The 13,573-nt window shown below is 39.1% G+C and overlaps 1 protein-coding gene and 1 long non-coding RNA gene across 45 annotated transcripts in view; both read left to right on the top strand.

Moving 5' to 3' along the window:
- Positions 1 to 3,347: 3,347 nt before the first annotated feature.
- On the top strand, positions 3,348 to 6,099 carry LOC145511026 (uncharacterized). Its single transcript, XR_014057403.1, has 2 exons — positions 3,348 to 4,857; positions 4,924 to 6,099. It is a non-coding gene; the product is annotated as an uncharacterized LOC145511026 (long non-coding RNA).
- A 61-nt stretch (positions 6,100 to 6,160) lies between these two features.
- VPS13B (vacuolar protein sorting 13 homolog B) overlaps positions 6,161 to 13,573 on the top strand; it is a 752,042-nt gene continuing 744,629 nt past the window's right edge. For 27 of the 44 annotated variants that reach the window (XR_014057388.1, XR_014057391.1, XR_014057392.1 and 24 more), the window contains exons 1-2: positions 6,353 to 6,432; positions 6,869 to 7,049. Coding sequence is in view for 21 of the 44 variants with exons in the window: in XM_081503356.1 (XP_081359482.1) it covers positions 6,903 to 7,049 (147 nt within the window). In the remaining 23 variants the exon portion in view is untranslated. Of the gene's footprint in view, positions 6,653 to 6,868; positions 7,050 to 13,573 lie in introns of all 44 variants that reach the window. The other 17 variants (XR_014057394.1, XR_014057395.1, XR_014057387.1 and 14 more) reach the window with 3 other exon arrangements.

Consider the following 13,573-nt stretch of genomic DNA (forward strand, 5'->3'; position numbering starts at 1 on the left):
ATTGTTTCCCCATCTCTTTGCTATGAAGTGATGGGACCGGATGCCATCATCTTAGTCTTTTGGATGTTGAGTTTAAGTCAGCTTTTTCACTCTCCTCTTTCACCTTCATCAAGAAGCTCTTTAGTTCCTCTTCACTTTCTGCCATAAGGGTGATGTCATCTGTATATCTGAGGTTATTGATATTTCTCCTGGCAATCTTGACTCCAGCTTGTGCTTCATCCAACCTGGTATTTCGCATGATGTACTCTGCATGTAAGTTAAATAAGCAGGTGACAATATACAGCCTTGACATATTTTATTTGGAAAGTGTGTGTTTTAGTTGCCTGTTGTTATGTAAGAAATTGCCCCCAAATCTAGCAGATTAAAATAATAAACATTTATTATCTCACATTTTCTGCTATGGTTTAGGAATTTAGGAGAGCCTAGGCTGGTCCTTCTACTCAAGATCTCTCATGAAGTTGCAGTTAGATGTCAGCAAGGCCTGTGATCTTAAGGCTGACTGTTGACAGAAAACCCCAGTTTCACCCTTGCCTCTGGCAGAAGGCCTGTTTCTCACCGTGTGAGCACTGTGCTAGTGAAGCTCGAGCATTCTCATGTCATGGTAGCTGGCTTCTCCCAGAGCAAGTAATGCAAAGAGCAAGGAAGAATTCACAATGCCTTTTTTGTTCTAATTTCAGAAATCACATACTGTCCCTTATGCCTCCTCAAATGACTTAAAAGTGAGTCACTAAATACAACCCATACTTAAAGGGGAATTAGACTCCACCTTTAGAAGGGGGTACTGTTAAAGAATTTGTGGACATTTTTAAAAACCAGTGCAACCAACAAGGAAGTTAGTGCATAAAAAGATTTTAAGGATCTTTGATTTTGTTGATTTAGGAAAGAGAAGTGTTAAGCCCATAATCAGGTTTCTGGATATAGCTTTCCTTTAAAATCACCACACCATATATATTTCCCCTCAAGTTTGCTTCCTAACATATTGGAAGAAATGTTTCAATTATTTAATTATCATAAAATCCTGACATCATGGAGAGATATCCAGGCTTTCTCTGTCAAAGAGTCCCCATTCACTTTCTGTCTCAAGTCTTTTGGCCTTTCAAGATAAGAATTTTAACTTATGCTCTGCTGGCTCAGGGTTAATCTTCCTGTTATATGAAGACTATCGCCCCTGTCATTCTGACCTACAGTATTAGTTTCCTGTGGTTGCTGTAACAAATTACTGCAAACTGAGTGGTGTAAAACAACACAATTTATTCTCTTGTAGTTCCAGAGGCAGAAGTCAAATATCAAGGTGTCAGCAGGGTTGCAGTCTCTCTGGAGGCTGTAGGGGAAGAATCTATTTGAACTTCTTTCATCTTCTGGTGGTTCTTGGCATTCTTGACTCAGAGCTGCGTTACTCCAGACTCTATAGTCACATTGCCTTCTCCTTTTCTGTGTTATCTTCCTTTATCTCACTAAGGACACTTGTCACTGGATTTAAAACCCACCATAAAATCTAGGAGAAAGTTCTTCTTCTCAAAATTCTTAATCACATATTTTGCTATATAAGATAATATTCCAAATTTTTTTTTTTTTTACCATACTGTTAATATCAAGGTAATATTCACAGGTTCTGAGAATTAGGATGTGGTCATATCTTTTGTGGGGCCACCATTCCGCTCACTATCCCTATTATCACTATTAATTAGCCTGGAAAAATAGGATATCCTTAAGATAGCCTCTAATATATGACTCAAACTTTTGTTTCTTTAAAATTTAAATGATTAAGATAATCAATGTCTGAAGATATATAATTTCTTAAAAAAAGTAAGCTTTATGATTTTTGAAGCTGAAAAGTTGAGAAATATTGGTCTAATTCATTAATATTTTGTTATAAAGTATTTTGTGCATATATAAAAATACAAGTGCTATACTCAATACGCAAGCAAATTTGGAAAACTCAGCAGTGGCTACAGGCCTGGAAAAGGTCAGTATTCATTCCTGTCTCAAAGAAGGGGAATGCCAAAGAATGTTCAAACTACCATAAAGTTGCACTCATTTCATATGGTAGCAAGGTAATGCTCGAAATCCTTCAAGCTAGGCTTCACCAGTATGTGAACCGAGAACTTCCAGATGTAAAAGCTGGGTTTAGAAAAGGCGGAGAAACCAGAGATCAAATTGCCAACATCTGCTGGATCATAGGAAAAGCAAGAGAATTCCAGAAAAACATGCATTTCTGCTTCACTGACTACACTAAAGCCTTTGACTGTGTGGATCACAACCAACTGGAAAATTCTTAAAGAGATGGGAATACCAGACCACCTCACCTACCTCCTGAGAAAACTGTATGCAGGTCAAGAAGCAATAGTTAAAACTGGATATGGAACAATGGACTGGTTCAAAATTGGGAAAGGAGTGTGTCAAGGTTGCATATTGTTATCCTGCTTATTTAACTTACATGCAGAGTACACCATGTGAAATGCCATGTGAAATCAAGATTTCTGGGAGAAATAACAACCTCAGATATGCAGATGACACCACCCTAATGGCAGAAAGTGAAGAGGAACTAAAGAGCCTCTTGATGAAGGTGAAAGAGGAGATTGAAAAAGCTGGCTTAAAACTCAACATTTTAAAAACTAAGATCATGGCATTAATCTGGCCCCATCACTTCATGGCAAATAGATTCAGAGAAATGGGAACAGTGGCAGATTTTATTTTCTTGGGCTCCAGAATCACTGTGGATGGTGACTGCAGCCACAAAATCAAAAGACGCCTGCTCCTTGGAAGAAAAGCTATGACACACCTAGACAATGTACTAAAAAGCAGAGACATCACTTTGCTGACAAAGGTCCATATCATCAAAGCTGTGGTTTTTTCCAGTAGTCATGTACAGATGTAAGAGTTGGACCATAAAGAAGGCTGAGCGTCAAAGAATTGGAAAACCAAATGATTAATTGCAACAAGTACTACTCACAATTAGACCAACTGAAGGCAACACTTGGCAAAAAGCGTCTGAAATTATTCAGCAGAAAACACGTAATCTTCCATCAGAATACCCCAACAATGCGTTTCTTTGATGACCAGGCAAAAACTTGCCTGGGAAGTTCTGATTCATCCACTGTATTCACCAGAGATTGCACCTTCGGATTTCCATTTTTTTCAGTTTTTACAAAATTCCTTTAATGGATAAAACTTCATTTCCCTGGAAGACTGCCAAAGGCATTGCCAAAAGAACAGTTTTTTTATTCAAAAAGATAGAAGTTTTGGGAAGATGGAATTATGAAGTTGCCTGAAAAATGGCAGAAGATACTGAGGCAAAACGGAGTACATTGTTCAATAAAGTTCATGGTGAAAATCAAAAATGTATCTTTTATTTTTTTTAAATTTTTTTATTGAAGGATAATTGCTTTCTTTCATTTTTACTTAAAAACCAAAGGAACTTTTTGGCTAACTCAATATATATGTAGCTATCATAATATATGGCCATATATTTCTTGGAATGCCCCATGAATGTATATGTATATATATTATATATGTGATATGCTATATTTCTGTTACTTTCTCTATGTTTTATTTTTCAGATATTGGTAAATATATAACTTTTTTCAGTTTTTTTGGTAGACCAAGTTGCAAACCATTAGTAGGTCACATTAATTTGGTAGGTCATGAACTATTTTAGAAAAAAGAAACAGAATAACAAAGAAAATAGAATGCACCACATGTACTGAATTTTTAAGTATAGGTTTGTGAAAGTTCTCTTTCCTTTTATATATAAGCTGAGTCAGTGTAAACTATATTTCTAACGGAATAAAACATTTGAAAGTCATTGCTCTCACTATTTTCATCATTAATAATATTTCATTATATGAATATACCACATTTTTCCTGTTGATCGTCAGTTGTTTGCACTGTTTTACTATTACAAATGTTGCTGCAAAATACTGTTAAGCTTGTCTCCTTGTTCACATATGCAAGTCTTTCACTGTATTACTTATAAGTGGAAGTGCAAGAGTAAATGCGTTTTCAACTCTGGGGGATATTGCTGAACTCCTCTTTGCTAAGGAGTTTTTACTGGTATACAACATCCATAGGAAGTACAAGAGTGAACCCTAATGTAAACTATAGATGTTGAGTTATAATGGTATGTCAATGTAGATTCATCAGTGTCACTCTGGTGGGGGATACCAATAATGGAGGTTTTACCTGTGTGGGGGCAGAGATTATATGGGAACTCTGTACTTTCAGCTCAATTTGTTCATAAACCTGTAACTGCTATAAAAAAATAAAGTTAATTAACTAAAAAAAGCAAAAAATTTCACCTTACCCTGGAGAACTACTGCCTATATAGCCATCCTGCCTCAAAGGCTTATTAAGACTTAAAAATATTTTTTTAGGGAGGGTATATCTCTCAATAAAAAAAATAACAGTAGGAGATCTGTGAAGGGCTGCTTATTTGACAAAAAAACAGTGAGCAATTACGGAAACATATTAGTGAAAAGGAATGAAATGTATCTCGACTGCTTATAAAACAGGGCACAGCAGAACAGGTTGAAACCACTATTTTTAGATTCTTAAAACCAAAGGAAAAAAATCAGTGCCTAATTTTTCCAAGGCAGGAATTTCTCAGTTTTCTTTTGTTGGTTCCAAGAGAAAAATGGCATAATAAAACAAAAAATGTTTATTATTCCATGATCAGGTATTATTTTGTTTATACAGCACAGTAAAAATCTATTTAAAATATCTGGCTAGTTTATCTTAATACATTGGTCTTATTTACTACATTGCCACACAAATAAGACTAGGCCCTTTTTCTTTCCTTAGAAAAATAAGGCGGCTTGGAGTTCCTGCTCTAGTCCTCCTAGGGGTTTCATACAATTAGTTGAACCATTTATATTAAAACTTCTGAGTCATGGCTTCACCTCCTTCACTTTTCAAGTGAAGCAGATAACTAAGATATTACTTGGATAATTTACTTGACTGATTTAGTAGGCTTTAATAAGATCCAAGTTACTTGGGTTTTTCGTCAAGGTTTTTGTGAGGACAGTTGCTCTGAATTAGCCATTTTTGAATTAGCTTTCTTTTTCCCCTTCTTCAACACCGCCTCCCGCCCCCCCCCCCCCGCACCGCTCCTGTTCTTTCTTTTTGAAACTTAGTTCCTTATTTTCATTAACAAAACAGATCTAAACACCTTGGCATCCTCACTTGTGCCTCTTTCCTTCCTACTGCAGTTGCTGGAACTTTCAAGAAATCTTAACTTGACTTTCAGTAGTTTTTTAGGAACATATTTACAAAGTGTTTTCAACTAAATGCAACGAGAACATGGGTGGCTATTTTAATTACTTTATAAAGTTTAAGTCTGTTTTCAATATGCAGTGGTAGGTATCTTCAGAAGTTACCAAAAATAGTAAATATTGGTCAAAAATTAGGCAGCATGTCCTATGCTATCCCTTTAAGCCCAGTACTTGGGTGTTTACCAGGTGTTATATGTTTAAGTTTGTTGCCTGTGTCAGCTTTCAAGGCACTAGAAGGAAAGGTAGTGTTGTATACATTCATTTCAGCCTAATATAACCAGCACCGACTCTTTGAATTCATTATCTCTCAGCTATTTCTTTTCGCTTTCTCTAAGTCTCACTTTTTCCCGTAGTATGATTTCTTCCTTCTGCTATTCATACCCCTTTCTGCAGTTGCATGTATCAGCTGCAGTCCAATAGACCGTCACAATTTTCTCTTTATTCTTCCCCCGCACAAATGTAAGCATAACCACTTCTTCGCTAAAGTATTAAAAAGTACGCGAAAGCTGGTCTACACCTTTGGTCAAAACGCTCTCCCCTACACCACACCCTAATTCCTTCCATTTCTCCTTTCCTCCAGCAAAAGAAGCTTTCGATCTAAATTCGGCCCCTTCCCGTCTTCCCCACCAGCAGTCTTACTGCTATTGCTCTGCCCACCGAACCCAAGTTCTCGCCAGCCCTTCCGTTTCCAGAGAGAAACGAAAACCACTTGGTTTTGAGGGCTTTCAAGACCACGACTCGCTTTCTTTCTCTTCATCGGACCTCTGGCCGTCTGCGTTTCCTCATTCGAAATCCATCTCCACCTAAGCGGCTGTCTTCCCGCAGCGCCACTTCCGGATCGCCGGTGTCTCCACTTTACGGGTCCGCCCACCTCCCCCGCGCACTTCCTAGAGCTTGGTCCGACCACCAGCGGGGTCGGAGCGGAGGCGCGGGCTGGCCGAGCGAGCGCGAGGGGTCCCCTCCTAGAAGACGCGCTGCACGGCGTCTAGAGTCTGAGAACCCCGGTCCTGCCTCGGAGTCGAGTGCTGGCGGGGGAGGAACAGTTCGTTCCGAGCACCGAGCGGGACGCACCCGGAAGTGGCGCGGTACGGGCGCTGCGCCGCCTCCGGAGGCGGGTGCCAGGTACCGGGGGGTAGAGGAGACGCCACGGTACTCTTCAGGCGTGAGTGTCAGCCGAGGTCGCAGGACGGGTAGAGGCGGGAAGCCGTCCTGGTTCTGCCGCGGTAGATGCGGCCGGGTTCCGGGGGCCGAGGGCCTTCGGGGGCGGCTGGGCTGGCTATAGGGCTGCGGCGGACGAAGGCGAGCCCGTCTCCCTTCAGTTCCCACTGCCGGGACCCGCTTTCTTCAGGTCACCACCGCCTCCTCCTCCCGCTCCTCGCCGGGTGGGTTGACGGGAGTTGTTCTAGAGAGGAAGGCGCTGCTGTAGAGCCCACTTGAGTTTTCTCTGCTTCTGGGAGAAGGCGAGCGGCCGCGGTGGGGGTGGGGGTGGGGCTCTTGCTTTTCGGCCTCTACAACCCTTCCTGAGAAGTGCTTTTTTCCTCAGGAAATGCACCACAGACTTAATTCCCTCTCGTGTTTCTGTCTTTATCTCCTTTCAGCTTCTGACTTTGTGACTCCTGTGTACCTTAAAGGATGCTGGAGTCGTATGTGACTCCCATTTTAATGAGCTATGTGAATCGCTACATCAAGAACCTAAAGCCGTCAGATCTACAGCTTTCGCTATGGGGTGGAGACGTGGTTCTCAGCAAGCTGGAGTTGAAATTGGATGTGCTCGAGCAGGTAAGCGGTGCAGCTGTCGCGGATGGGAAACATTTTCAGCCTGTTTAGAAGTAATCTGGTCTTTCCTGCACGTTGATTTTATGCTTTAAAACCTTCGTTTTTCTGCTAATGTATTTAGGGCTATCTTGAAACTAGGGACCCTCCTTTTCAGAATTTTTTTCTTTTAAGGTTTGTTGCTAGCGATGAATTGTTAGACTCGTAATCCCCCCAGTTGCCGCAACAGAAAAACAATTTCATTGTACTTGTCAGAATTTTTCACCCTTTTTACTCAGTTCTTAAACATTACCGAATATACAGATTTACACTGCTAGGATTCTAAATGATGCTGGAAAATATTATATTCATTCCCTTTTTCCCTTTTGAGGAATGAAGGGGGCCCTGAATACAACAAGGTCAGATCTTGAGGAAAGTTCTCTTCCTAGCAAAGGTGACATTACCCATGGAATCCTCAGAATATTGAGTAGACAGATAAAGATTGAAAATGCCAGCATAATTGAAAACTTCTTTCTTAATCACTTTTTAAATTTTCTTTTTAATGTGAGAATGGTCTGATGCGAATTAAGTGTAACTTCAAAGTTTATATATTTATTAGGTCACTTAGTACATTTATTATTAACATATGCATGGTAATTCTATTAGCCTTGAGACTACACAATTTATCTCTGAAAACTCAGGAGTCAGAGACCAACTGCTTTTTAGGAGATAAGGGAATTCACACCCATGGTGATGTTATTAATAATTTTTGGTTATATCCCACTGCTTTCTCTATTATTGAATAATCTAGAGTTAACACTGAGAAATAATATCCTTGGTTTCTTCTCCGTCCTCTCTCCAGTATTGGTTATCTTAATATTTTCATTGTTTTTTAATGAGCAGAAATCCTAAGCATACAGCTCAATTTTTGCGTACTGGTGACACCTTTGTAACCACTATCCAGATCAAGAAATAAAATACTTTCCGCACTCAAAAAGGCTCTCCTTGCTTCTTTGTAATTAGTAGCCCCACCCCTAAGACAGGTGATTGCTATTCTGACTTCTGTTAACACACAAGTTTCTTGAATCTCTTCCTGAAACTTAAATAAATGGGAATCACTTGTGTTTGAATTCTTTTGTTAACATTGAGGCTAAGATTGACTCAGGTTGTTGCATGAAGGATAGTTTATTATTTGTATTGCCTTGTTGTATTCCATTATATAAAGATTCATTTTACCTATTTTATGTATTTATTTTCCTTTGGATATACATTTGGATTTTTTTTCTACTTCTGGCTATTATGAAGAAAGCTCTTATGAACATACTTGTATTGGACATAGGTGTTTATTTCCCTTAGAAGGCAGGCATGTGTTTAACTTTAATGGATACTGCCAAATAGTTTTCTGGGGTGGTGGTGGTGGTGGTAGTGGTTTACTTATACTAAGTTGTATCCCACTCTTGCAATATCATGGACTGTAGCCTGCCAGGCTCCTCTGTCCATGGGATTCTCCAGACAAGAATACTGGAGTGGGTTGTCATTTGCTTCTCCAGGGGATCTTCCCAACTTTACATTCTCACCAATAATGTGTGCGAGTTACAGTTACTTTGCGTTTTTGCTGTTATTCAATGAGTTTGTTATTTTTAGCCTTTCCATATACTATGGACTGGTTGTATATCTTTTTTGGTGAAATGTCTGTTCAAGTCCTTTGCCCATTTAAAAATTTTTTGTCCTTGTTACTGAGTTGTAGGGATTATTTATATATGTTGGGCATCAGTCCCATATCGGGTACGATTTGCAAGTATTATCGCCCACTGGGGGTTGACTTCTGACTCTATTAATCGTGTCCTTTGAAGAACTAAAGTTTTAAATTTTGACAAAGTCCAACTTACAATTTTTTGTTTTGATGCCTGGGCTTGTGGTGTTGTATTGAAGAAATCATTGCCAAATCCAGTGTCATGAAGCTTTCCCCCTATGTTTACTTCTAAGTTTTATAGTTTTAGCTCTAACATTAGGTCTTTGATTGCTTTTAAGTTAATTTTTGCATATGGTACAAGTACCCAAGTTCATATGTTTTTTGCATGTGGTTATTCATGGGTTACTTAGAAGTGTGTTGCTTAATTTTCAGACATATAGGGAATAGCTGATTATCTTTCTGTTAATTGATTTCTGATTTAATTCCAAGTGTTCAGCATGTTCTCTGTGATTTTGATCCATTATAATTTGACTCAGTATGTGATCATAAATATTTATTTTTGGAAATATTTCATGTGTAATTGATGAGAGATATGTATTCTACAGTTGTTGCCTTTTTCTTCCATAAATGTCAATTGCTTCAAATTGGTTACTCGAGTTCTTCAAATCTTACAAATCCATATAGATTTTCATTGTCTGCTTGTTCTGTTAATTACAGAGATATCTTAATGGTTAACACCTCCATCTATGATTGTGAATTTGTCTACTTCCCTTTTATAGTTTTGTCAACATTCACTTTATGTGTCTTGAAGTTACACTGTTAAGTACACACAGGTATAGTATTTTGATATCTTATTTTTCTGTTCAGTTGCTCAGTTGTGTCCGACTCTTTGCGACCCCATGGACTGCAGCACGCCAGGCCTCCCTGTCTGTCACCAACTCCTCGAGCTTACTCAAACTCATGTCCATCGAGTCGGTGATGCCATCCAACCATCTCATCCTCTGTTGTCCGCTTCTCCTCCCGCTTTCAATCTTTCCCAGCATCAGGGTCTTTTCCAGTGAGTCAGTTCTTTGCATCAGGTGGCCAAAATAATGGAGTTTCAGCTTCAACATCAGTCCTTCCAGTGAATATTCAGGACTGATTTCCTTTAGGATTGACTGGTTGGATCTCCTTGCAGTCCAAGGGACTCTCAACAGTCTCCTCCAGCACCACAGTTCAAAAGCATCAACTCTTCAGCACTCAGCTAGCTTTCTTTATATTTCAACTATCGCATCCATACATGACTACTGGAAAAACCATAGCTTTGACTAGGCAGACCTTTGTTGGCAAAGTAATGTCTCCGCTTTTTAATATGCTATCTAGGTTGGTCATAGCTTTTCTTCCCAGGAATAAGCATCTTAATTTTATGGCTGCACTCACCATCTGCAGTGATTTTGGAGCCCCCGAAAATAAAATCTGTCACTGTTTCCATTGTTTCCCCATCTATTTGTCATGAAGTGATGGGACTGGATGCCATAATCTTAGTTTTCTGAATGTTGAGTTTTAAGCCAACTTTTTCACTGTCCTTTTTCACTTTCATCAAGAGGCTCTTATTTTTGAATACACTTAAAAAATCATTCTGAAATGTGTCCCTCTTTCACTCTAGTAATTCTTCTTGCCTTGAAGTCTTTTTGATTATAAAAAGTTATTTCTGTTGCTTCTCTAAAGATCACAAAATGGATATTTGATTTATTAGCACCTACCTTAAATTATTATAACATTCTTACCATTTCCTCAGTAATCTTACAGTAGTTTAACTGCATGTACCCCCTTTCTCTCCTGCCTTTATTTGGTTTTGTTGTCCTTGTTTTTGTTTGTTCTGTTTGGGTTTGCTTGTTTAGTTTGTTTTTCTGCTGTCTTCAGGTAGAAGCCTTGGTTATTGATTTGAGATATTTCTCCTTTTCTACCATAGGCATTTACAGCTATAAATTTCTTCAGCTGGCTATATCCTATACATTTTGGTATGTTGTGTTTTCATTTTCATTCAGTTCAAATGTTTTCTGATTTTCCTTGAAATAGCAGTGTATTTTTGCAGTTTTTGGAGGGAATGGTTTATAGATGTCAGGTCATAATTGGTTGACAGTATTTTTCAGGTTTTCTGTATATTTGTTGATTTTCTGTCTGTTGTTCTATTCATTGTTGTAAGTGAGGTATTCAAGTTTCCATGACTAGTGTTGTCATTGTTCGCTTGCTAAGTTGTGTCTGACTCTTAGTGACCCCATGGACTGCAGCACATCGGCTTCCCTGTCCTTCATTGTCTCTTGGAGTTTGCTCAGATTCATGTCCATTGAGCCGGTTATGCTATCTAAGCATCTCATCCTCTGCCACCCTCTTCTCCTTTTGCCTTCAATCTTTCCTAGCATCAGGGTCTTTTCCAATGAGTCAGCTCTTCACATCAGGTGACCAAAGTGTTGGAACTTCAGCATCAATCCTTCCAATAAATACTCAGGGTTGATTTCCTTTAGTATTGACTGGTTTGATCTCCTTGCAGTCCAAGGGACTCTCAGGAGTCTTCTCCAGTACAACAGTTTGAAAGCATCAATTCATTGGCATTCAGCCGCCTTTATGGTCCAACTCTCACGTTTGTACATGACTATTGGAAAAACCATAGCTTGGACTAGATAGACCTTTGTTAGCAAAGTGATGTCTGAGCTTTTTAATACTGTGTTTAGGTTTGTCGTAGCTTTTCTTCCAGGGAGCGAGCATCTTTTAATTTCATGGCTGCAGTCACCATCTGCAATGATTTTTGGAGCCCAAGAAAATAAAATCTGTCACTGCTTCTACTTTTTCCCCTTCTAGTTGCCATGGAGTCATGGGACCGTATGCCATGACCTTAGTTTCTTGAATGTTGAGTTTTAAGGCAGTTTTTTCACTCTCTTGCACCTTCATCAAGAGGCTCTTTAGTTCCTCTTTGCTTTCTGCCATTACAGTGGTATCATCTGTATATGTGAGGTTGTTATTTTTCCCAGCAATATTGATTCCAGCTTGTGATTCATCCAGTCTGACATTTTGCATGATGTACTCTGCATGTAAGTTAAATAAGCAGGGTGACAATATAGTGAGCTTGACGTACTCACTTCCCGATCTTGAGTCTATCAGTTGTTTCATGTAAGGTTCTAACTGTTGCTTCTTGACCCACATAACAGGTTTCTCAGGAGACAAGTCATGTGGTCTGGTATTCCCATCTCTTAAAGAATTTTTTAGTTTGTTGTCATCCACCCAGTCAAAGGCTTTCACATAGTCATTGAAGCAGAAGCAGATGTTTTTCTGGAATTCCCTTGCTTTCTCTATGATCTAGTGAACATTGGCAATTTGATCTCTTGTTCCTCTGCCAGTCCTCTGTTGTTTTTGAGATTGCACCCAAGTACTGCATTTCAGACTCTTTTGTTCAAGACTATGAAGATTACTTGATTTCTTCTAAGGGATTCTTTCCTACAGTAATAGCTACAATGGTCATCTGAATTAAATTCACCCATTCCCATCCATTTTAGTTCATTGATTCCTAAGATGTTGATGTTCATTCTTGCCATCTCCTTTTTTGACCATGTCCAGTTTACCTTGATCCATGCAACTAACATTCCAGGTTCCTATGCAGTATTATTCTTTACAACTTCGGGCTTTAGTTTCATCACCAGACACTTCCACAACCAAGTGTTGTTTTTGCTTTGGCCTAGCTTCTTAATTCTTTCTGGAGCTACTAGTAATTGCTCTCTGCCTTCCCCAATAGTATAATGGACACCTTCTGACCTGTGGGGCTCATATTCTGGTGTCATATCTTTTTGCCTGTTCATACTGTTTATGGGGTTTTGGGGCTTTCCTGGTAGGTCATATGGTAAAGAATCTGCCTGTAATGCAGGAGACCCAGGTTCAGTCCCTGGGTTGGGAAGATCCCCTGGAAAAGGGCATGGCAACTCACTCTAGTATACTTGCCTGGAATTTCTCATGGACAGAGGAGCCTGGTGGGCTGCAGTCCGTTGGGTCGCAAATAGTCAGACATGACTGAACGACTTGCACTCATGGGGTTCTCATAATCAGAATACTGGAGTTGTTTACCGTTCCCTCTGTCAGTAGACCATGTTTTGTCAGAACTCTCCACTATGACCAGTCTGTCTTGGATGGCCCTGCATGGCATGGCTCATAGCTTCATTGAGGTATGCAGACCACTTTACCACAACAAGGCTGTGATCCATGAAGGAGATTAGTGTTGGATTTTTCTTTTTTCACTTTTTATGTATTTTCGGCTTTATTTTTTTGCTCATATATGTTTTATATTTTCTGTTATAAATATTTATCGGTGTATAGTTTATTTACAATGTAGTGTTAGTGTCAGATATATAGCAAAGTGATTCAGTTATACATATATTCATTCTTTTTTAGAGTTTTTACCCATGTAAGTTATTATAGAATATTGGGTAGAGTTCCCTGTGCTATGTAGTAGGTCCTTGTTGGTTATCTGTTTTATATATAATGTTGTGTTTATTTTAATCCCAAACTCCTAATTTACCCCTACCCCCTATGTTTCCCCTCTAGTAACCATAGATTTTTTTCAAAATCTGTGAGTCTGTTTCTGTTTTGTATATAAGTTCATTTGTATATATTTTCTTCTTGAATTTACCCTTCTGTCATTATTAAATGTCCCATGTTATCTTTAGTAACAGTTTTTTTTCTTAATATCGATTTTTTTCTGATAATAGTGTCTTTGGGCTTCCCTGGTGGCTCAGTGGTAAAGAATCCACCTGCCAGTGCAGGAGATGCTGGTTTGATTCCTGGGTCAGGAAGATCCCTGGTGAAGGAAATGGCAACCCACTCTAGTATTCTT

The sequence above is a fragment of the Giraffa tippelskirchi genome, chromosome 6 (assembly GCF_054371585.1).
Source record: "Giraffa tippelskirchi isolate mGirTip1 chromosome 6, T2T-mGirTip1v1.2.pri, whole genome shotgun sequence".
Taxonomy (NCBI): Eukaryota; Metazoa; Chordata; class Mammalia; order Artiodactyla; family Giraffidae; genus Giraffa; species Giraffa tippelskirchi.